The sequence below is a fragment of the Benincasa hispida genome, chromosome 12, assembly GCF_027475165.1.
Source record: "Benincasa hispida cultivar pf3 chromosome 12, pf3_genome.v1.1, whole genome shotgun sequence".
Lineage (NCBI taxonomy): Eukaryota > Viridiplantae > Streptophyta > Magnoliopsida > Cucurbitales > Cucurbitaceae > Benincasa > Benincasa hispida.
Window position 1 is genome coordinate 14,603,177 of NC_143489.1, and position 9,531 is coordinate 14,612,707.

Genomic DNA, 9,531 nt, shown 5'->3' on the forward strand with positions numbered 1-9,531 from the left:
ATAATAATGTAGTAGAAATTACTTTGAACTCGAGATCTCCTTTTATAATAATACTATGATATGGTAAATCCTGGTTTTACCTAAAAATCTAAGAATCTAACTAGAAAAACAAGAACGCGTTTTCTTTTTATTCCGTATCTGAAAAAACAAAAGAGATCAAGTCGACCTTTAATTTCAAATTATATTTGCACCCAAAGATTGAGGGATGGAAACTTGACAAATAATTATACGAGTCCCCATCTTACAAATTTTCAAAATTAATTAAGTTTGCATAAACTTCTGAGCTTTTTAAATATCTGCCAGCTAAAATCATCACAATAGAAGATGGAGCTGTCATTATTAATGTTTTTTTTAACAATATTTAATTTTATTATAAGTTTGGTTATCCTTGTAGGCCACATTCATCTTCAACAACTAAACCCTATAAATACCCTAAAACCCCATCTCCAATTCTTCCACACCAAGCTAGTCCTCACTCAAGAATAATTAGCTTTTGGTTTCCATTGAGTTTCAAGACATCAAACTATGGCTTCCAAAGCTACCGTCTCTCTCTCATTTCTCCTCGCTCTCAATCTCCTTTTCTTCTCCTTCATCTCCGCTCAAAATGACCGAAAGTGCCCAATAGATGCTCTTAAGCTCGGTGTTTGTGCGAAATTGCTCGGCGGTGTCGTCGATGTTCAGATCGGCAAGACTTCTTGCTGCCCTCTGATCCAAGGGCTTGCTGATCTTGATGCTGCTGTGTGCTTATGCACTTCTCTTAGAGCCAATGTGTTGGGAGTGAGACTCAACATCCCCGTCGACCTCTCCCTGATTCTCAATGGCTGCAATAGGAATATTGCAAAGGGCTTCGAATGCTAAATTTACCCTCTTTTCCTTCAGTAACCATTTCAATGTTTTTGAATAGTGTTCCAATTTTATCTTGCTTTGTTTGCTTTCCTGTGGTCATTTCCTTTTGAGTTTGGTCAATAAGTTCACCAATTGCTGATTTTATCAATGAGTAAAAGATGTTAGAACATCAAGAATTTGATATATCATTTCTATATTATTATTTCCATATAATTCTTCCTCAATATTTTGTGTAAATACTTCTTCCAAAAACTTGATCATTTGATTAGGGGTATATCGACATTTTTGTCCACTTATTTTCATTTATGTTGTTTACATAAACTGTAATGGAAACAGAAAGGAAATGTAGTTCGAACGTTTTTATTTTCTTTGACAATATGTGGATAAGGGTATCAAATCTTTTACTTTGAAGTTGATAGTAAAAGCGCTATGTCAATTGAGATATGCTCATTATTTTGACTAATTAAAAAGTATTAGCTTTTATTTTAAATATATAGGAAATATGTATGACTACTAGAAGACCCTTCTAAATTTCTAATCAATTTAAATAAAGAACATGCGAAAAATTTTTAAAGCCATTTTTTTAACCCAATCTTTTATAGTTGAAATAATTTTTATGTCCAAATTTAAGAAAATAATCCTAGAATATTTTTTGCTAGAATTTACATGTCAATAGTGTACGCTGATAAAATAAACTAGGGCATACACTATACCCAATAATATCTCTTACTTGTCCTAGACAATGTGGTGCATATCTCGCATACCTAGACTTTCTAAATGACCCTCAACCACTTTAGCCGTGAGAGCCTTTGTAAATGGTTCGACAATGTTGTGCTCCAAAACTACCCTCGTGACAATCACATCTCCTCGTTGCATAATCTCCCGTATCAAATGATATTTCCTTTCAATATGATTTTCGCGCTTATGGCTTCGAGATTTTTTGGAGTTTGCCTAGACACCACTACTATCATAATAAAGTGTGATTAGAAAAGTCATAGTTGGAACAACTTCCAAATCCATCAAAAACTTCCTAAACCAAACGACTTCTTTAGAAGCTTTACAAGCAGCAATATATTCAACCTCTATGGTGGAGTCATTAATACAACATTGCTTGACACTTTGCCAAACTATAGCTTTTCATTAAGAGTGAACATTGATCCTGAAGTGAATTTCTTAGAATCCCTATCAATTTGAAAAATAAGAGTTAATGTATCTTGTAAGGATAAAATCCTTAGCCTCATACATAAGCATATAGTCCCTCTTTCTTCTAAGATACTTGAGGATGGTCTTAATTGCGGTCTAGTGGTTATATCCTGAACTGGATTGATATTTACTGACTATCCCTACTGCATATCTAAGGCTACCCACAACCGATGCTTAGGAAATTTGTCTCATTTTCTCAACCTCTTGAGGAGTCTTAGGACACTGATCTTTAGACAACACAATTCCATGCCTGAAAGGTAATAAACCTCTCTTGGAATTGTGCATTGAATACCTACATCTTGTCAATATACAATACCTGGGACAAGGCTAGTGTTTTATTCTTATGATCCCTTATGATTTGGATCTATAGAACAAACTGCGCTTCATCCAAATCTTTCATTTGGAATTGAGTGGCTAGCCATTTCTTTACATTCTTCAGTAAACCTACATCGTTCTCCATTAGTAGGTTATCATCTATATACAATACTATGAAAGCTACTGAACTATTGGTGATTCTCTTGTACACACAAGGTTCATAATATTCTGATGAAATCAATAAGATTTGATCGCAGTATCAAACCTCATATTTCAAGATCTAGATGCCTGTTTCAGCCCATAAATGAACCGTTTAAGCTTGCAAACTTTTTTCTCTTAACTCTGTTCTATGAATCCCTCTAGTTGTTTGATGTAGATACATTCCTTAAGATTACAATTCAAATTAATAGTCTTGAAATCTATTTTCCATATCTTATAGTCATAATACGAGGCAATGGACAAGATTATTCAGACATATTTTAATATGGCAACAGATGAGAAAGTTTCTTCACAGTCCGCTCCCTCAAACTGGATATGACCATTTGCCACTAATCTAGCCTTAAAGACTGTACCATCTACAACTTTTTTCTTCTTGTAGATCCATTTGTAACCTATATATTTTACGCCATCAGGTTGATCTACAAAATCCCAGATAGAATTGAAGTACATAGACTTCATTTCTTGATCCATGCATTTAATCCACTCATCTTTGTCAACATTATTTATTGCCTATTTAAAAGGCAATGAATCCTCAATGTCATCATCTTGTATGATGACTTGGGCTTCAGTCAAACCCATATTAACATGTAGGTTGTTTCACAACCCTCCTACTATGTCGAAATTCATTTATTTAATAAAATAATGAGATATTTTATTTGATACTTAAAGTTGTGTAACTCAATCCTATAAACTAAGATCCAAGGTTATTTTATGCAACTTAAACATGGATATTGTTGACATATAAATGGACAATGTTTAAGTAATAACCTAAATGGTCTGTGGTATATGGATAAGGTTTTGTGCCTTATCTTGGTGACGCTACGAATGCGGCCCACTTTGTAATTGTTATAATGGTTGTAAAGTGTTGCAAATGATTTGATCCTAATTTTTCATGTGAAGACATGTGAATGGAGGTATCCTATACAAAGAATTTTTATAAGACCAGACCATTAAATGATTAGTCTCACTTTATAACACTATTACCTAAAGAGATTTACATTTCACTAAGATGACTATATGCAACTTGACCTTAATCCTGAATGAGTTATGAACTTCTGCCTATGAGGGCAACCCTTTAATTTGTATGGGTTAGAATGGCCAGATTTGTCGACTTAATAAGTCTATCATTTTGGGGATTGATTTGATTGAGAAGCTGGAAACACAACTACACAAGATGAAATTCACTCATTCCTAACTTAAGAGTGAGGAGATGAATTGCTCCCTGAAGAGCTGATGTCAGGTCTTGAACAATGAGGTGTCTCACTCTCTTATTGCCCAGAAAGGAGTCTAGTTTATAGTTGAACTATAACTAATTGTTCATTAGAGAAATCAGTGGTACTTAAGGAGTTAGATGTAACTACAGGTGTAAAATAGTAATTTTGCCCAGTTGTAGTTAGGAGCAATTCTTGAAGGGTTGACTTACTATTGATTGATATTCACGGACACAGAAATATACCTATAATGCAAAGAGTGCAGTTGTTAGTCTTTAGTGAAGTGATTGGCAATTAATGAATGTTGATTAATTTAATTAAATAGTTTAATTAATTAATCTTGTATCATTGGAGCTTCTAATCTATAGATCCATTAGGTCCCCTTGCTAGCTTACTAAGGATAAAACAAGGGATAATGTTTTTTGAAATAATTTAAATTGTTCAAATTATTTAGGAAATTAAAAGGTATTGATTATATTAATATAATATGATTATCTAAAGTATAGTGTTTATTTATACATTATAGTATATAGTTAATTATAAATATGATTTATAATTAAAACTATATAATATGTGAGAGATAAATATTTGTATAAAATTCAGATATTTATATGATTTAGATTTATATAAATACTACAAGTTAAAATTAATGTGAATATGATTCATATTAAAACTATAGGTTATAAGAGAGATGTGCTTTTTAATGTGATTAAAAAGCATACTATATGATTGATTAATTAAGTTAGTTAATTAATCATTTATATTATAAGGTTAGTTATATTATGTAATTATATAATATAAAATTAATAACTCCCCACTACAGGGGAGTTATTATTCATCAAGTGGATGAGAATTAAAGTAACTTCCATCCCATCCTCTTACTACTAGTCTGGATTGAGAATTGGTTGATTATAACATGAAATGAAGAAGAACTCTCTCCCTCTCTCAATCTCTCCGGCTTTGGTCTATTATTGTTGTTTATTTAATTTTACATCGGGTAGATCTTGTTATGCGATCAGGTAGCTTTTGCTACACGATCGTGTAGCATTAGCTAAACGATCGCATAGCTACTATGCGATCGTGTAAAGTTTGTTACACGATTGTGTTGCATTTGTTACAAGATCGCTTAGTTGCATGTTGAACGATCGCGCGGTCTTTAAGATACTCGATGCATGATTGCTTGCTACACGATCATGTAGACTTTTATGCTCATCGCATAGTCATTAGCTACGTGATCACATAGTTTTACATGCTTATCGCATATCTGCTTGACGCATGGTTCTTTTTCTATACGATCAGCTGGAAGGTGATTCTTTGAAGGATGGTTCGGTTCGAGCGGTTCAAGACCCGATTCACTTGTTTCGAATTGGTTGACTCAAATTTTGTAATAGTTAGCCTTTTATTTTCTTTTTTTAGAGAAGTTCTATCTGGGTGCATCAACTATTAAAATAAATATACCTATGATGTATACTTTATATTATATGTCATAATGTATGTCATAGTTTTAAAATCTGCCATAGGTTATGCATTTATGTTCATGCATCATTTTATATTATAAGTGTTATAATATATGAATATGCATGATTTAAATTATACAAAGCATGCTCATGCCTCATATAGTATAAATGTTATAATATATGTATGCATGCATTATAGCATATCCATGCATCATTTATATTATAAGTCTTAAAATATATGGTTGAATGGTTATATAGAATGTATGCTATAGCATGATTCATTACTTAGTCATATACTTGTTATATATTAGTAATGAATGGATATTGCATGAAACATGATATTTCTTTAGGTTAATTTATAAATGTTATAATTAACTAAAATATGTCTACCATGCAATGATTGGTTTTTAATTGTTTCATTTATTTATAATTGTTAACTAAATGAAATTACAATTAAAATCAATAATAAAGAGTTGCATGCAAACCTTAGGCTATAATCATTTTTTAAAATTGTTTTAAAATATGATTGAGATAGACCTAAGATCACATTTCTAATGAGATTAGAAATCTAAGTTTAATCTTTTAAATCGATTTAATAGGATTAAATTGATTCTTAAAAAGATTAAATATGTAACAAATGTATCTATAAGGGACTTTTTGTCTAAGGAGGGTTCTAGCTAGGCTGGGGTACTTAAGTCGATGGAAATGTCACACCCCTACTTGGGAACCTACACGATTGTTCTTCCTCCAGTCTCGTCCTCTCACCAAGTCCACACAGAGCCCACACTTCTGGATTCTTACACCGAGAATACCAAGGTAGCCATTGTGGTTGTGCGTACTCAACTCGACTGAGGTCGAGGTTTTTGGAGGTCGTTCGTTGTGTTCGCGATGTTCGTGTGGTGGTAACTAATTGATCGTGCTGTGTTGCGGTCGCTGAGTTCGAGTGTTCGTGTGTTGCAGTCTTGGAGATTGAACGAGCGTTCGTGGTCGAGGGAGGTTGAAGATGAGTTTTCTAAGGTATGATGCTTTACCTTTTGATCTCTTATGTAAAGCATATTGTAATTTCGTATTGTACATAACCTGTTAGTTTCTATTTCTTGATTGTAATTGTGTATGTTTAAATACGAATGGAATTTGAAATGATCATTCCGTTGCTCATAAAAATCCTCATATCTTCTTTCCTTCACAATGACTGTATGTAAGAAGGGGCATCTGTTTGAGAACACGTTCTCAACATGATGATCCAGTTCAACGTGGTAGAGATGAATGGGTCAAGCATCGATGAGGCCAGCCAAGTTAGGATAATACTGGAATCTTTACCTAAAAGTTTCCTCCACTTCCGTAGCAATGTTGTTTTGAACAGGATTGACTACAACCTTACTAACCTACTCAACGAGCTACAGACCTTTCAATCCTTGTTGAGAAGGAAGGAGAAGAAGGGTGAAGCAAATGCTGCTTCATCTTCTAAAAAGTTCCACTAAGGTTCGACCTCTGGAACTAAGTATGCTTCTTCTTCCTTCAACACCAAAAAGTGGAAGAAGAAGAAGGGTGGAAAGGGGAAAGCTGCTAACCCAGTAGTTGTGGCACCAAGGGGTAGAAAACCCATCAAGGCTTACAAAGGAAAATGTTTCCATTGCAATCAAGATGGGCACTAAAAGAGAGGTTGCCCAGATATTTGGTAGAAAAGAAGAAGACCAAATAAGGTAAATATGATTTTCTTGTATTGGAAACTAGTTTAGTGGATAATGATAATTCTGCCTGGATTATTGACTCTGAGGCCCCTAACCATGTCTGTTCTTCATTTCAGGGAATTAGTTCCTGGCGGCAACTAGATGTTGGTGAGATGACGATGCGAGTTGGAACCAGACACGTCGTCTCAGCTGTGGCAGTGGGAAGTCTTCGTTTGACTTTACAGAACAAATTTCTTATATTAAAAGATGTATTTGTAGTTCCTAATCTAAAAAGGTACTTAGTTTCTGTAACGTGCTTGTTAGAACAATCTTATCAAATTAATATTTCTTTTACTAAAGTGTTTGTTACAAAGAATGGTGTTGATATATGTTCTTTAAAACTGGAAAATAATTTGTATGTGCTAAGGCCTTTAGCAACAAATGCCCTCAATAACACAGAGATGTTTAAAACTACAGTAACTCAACATAAAAGACTTAGAATTTCTCCTAAGAAAAATGGCCAACTTTGGCACCTAAGACTAGGACACGTCAATCTCAATAGGATTGAGAGGTTGGTGAAGAATGGACTTTTAACCGAGTTAGAAGAAAAATATTTACCTGTATGTGAGTAATGCTTTGAAAGCAAGGTGACTAAGATACCTTTTATTGGAAAGGTCATAGGGCCAAAAAACTTCTACAGCTAGTACATTTAGACCTTTGTGGTCCAATGAATGTAAAAGCTACGGGATGTTATGAATATTTCATCACTTTTACTGATGATTATTCAAGATATGTGTACGTTTATTTAATGCAACATAAGTCTGAATCTTTTGAAAAGTTCAAATAATTCAAGGCTGAAGTTGAAAATGCATTAAATAGAACAATTAAAACATTTCGATCTGATCAAGGTGGAGAGTTCATGGATTTAACATTCCAGAACTATATGATAGATCATGGAATTGTATCCCAACTCTCAGTACCTGGTACACCTTAGCAAAATGGTGTATCAGAAAGGAGAAATCGAACCCTTGAACATGGTTCGGTTTATGATGCGTTATACTTCCTTATTTGACTCGTTTTGGGGTTATGTAGTGGAGACAGCGTAAATCCTGAACTGTATTCCTTCCAAAAGTATTGTTAGAATACCTTTGGAGTTATGGAATGTTCGTAAAGCTAGTTTATGTCATTTTAGAATCTGGGGTTGCCCAGAATATGTGCTTGAGGCTAATCCTATGAAATTGGAACCACATTCAAGATTATGCCTATTTGTTAGCTACCCCAAGGGAGCAAGAGGTAGTTATTTCTTTGATCCTAAAGAAAACAAAATATTTATATCGACAAATGCTACTTTTCTTTAGGAAGACCATATAAGGGAGCACACACCCAGAAGTAGGATTGTGTTTAATGAGATTTCCAAAGAAACTATTGAATCTTCAACAAGAGTTGTTGAAGAACCTAGTACCTCAACAAGAGTTATTGAAGTACGTTTATCTAGTAGGTTAAATCTACCTTAAGTGTTTAGGGAACCTCAACGTTGTGGGAAGGTTACAAACTCACCTATTCGCTACATGGATTTAACTAAAATCCTAGCTATGGTAGTTAATGGCAAAGTTGAGGATCCATTGTCGAGGATCCATTGTCTTACAAGAGAGCAATGGAGGATATTGACAGAGATGAATGAATCAAAGCCATAGATCTCAAAATGAAGTCTATGTACTTCAATTCTGTATATGATCTTATAGATAAACCTGATGGGGTTAAACCTATAGGTTGTAAATGGATCTACAAGAGGAAACATGGTGCTCATGGGAAGGTGCAAACCTTTAAAGCTGGACTAGTGGCAAAGGTTTATACCCAGGTAGAGGGAGTCAACTATGAGGAGACTTTCTCATCTATTGCCATACTGATGTCTATCCAGATCCTCTTATACATTGCCTCATATTATGACTATGAGATTTGGTAAATGGATGTCAAGACTACTTTTCTGAATGGAAATCTTGAGGAGACCATTTACATAGAGCAGACTGAGGGATTGATAACCCAATGTCAAGAGCAAAAGGTTTACAAGCTTAATCAGTCCATTTATGGACTGAAACAAGCTTCTTAATCTTGGAACATAAGGTTTGATATTACAATTAAATCTTATGGCTATGATCAAAATGTTGATGAACCTTGTGTATACAAGAAGATCATCAACAGTTCATCAATTTTTCTAGTGTTATATATAGATGATATCCTACTTGTTGGGAATGATGTAGGTTTACTGACTATAGTTAAGAATTGGCTAGCAACTCAATTCCAAATGAAAGATTTGGGAAAGGCTCAGTTTGGTCTGGGTATTCAGATCTTTCGAGATCGAAAGAACAAAATGCTAGCACTACCTCAGGCGTCATATATTGACAAGATGCTTGTCAAATACTTGATGCAGAACTCTAAGAAGGGCATATTTCCTTTCAGGCATGGAGTTACATTGTCTAAGCAACAGTGTCCTAAGACACCTCAAGAGGTCGAGGAGATGAGATGGATCCCTTATGCATCTGCTGTGGGCAGCTTGATATATACGATGTTATGTACTAGACCTGTCATTTGCTATGTAGTGGAGATAGTCAG

At 34.3% G+C, this 9,531-nt stretch overlaps 1 protein-coding gene across 1 annotated transcript; it reads left to right on the forward strand.

Annotated features, from left to right (window-relative positions):
* The first annotated feature begins 469 nt into the window (after window positions 1-469).
* LOC120068356 (pEARLI1-like lipid transfer protein 1) lies at window positions 470-1,106 on the forward strand. The gene has a single exon (XM_039020093.2). It carries the CDS (start codon window positions 526-528, stop codon window positions 856-858), a length of 333 nt encoding a protein of 110 aa, XP_038876021.1. The 5' UTR covers window positions 470-525; the 3' UTR covers window positions 859-1,106.
* The last annotated feature ends 8,425 nt before the right edge of the window (window positions 1,107-9,531 follow it).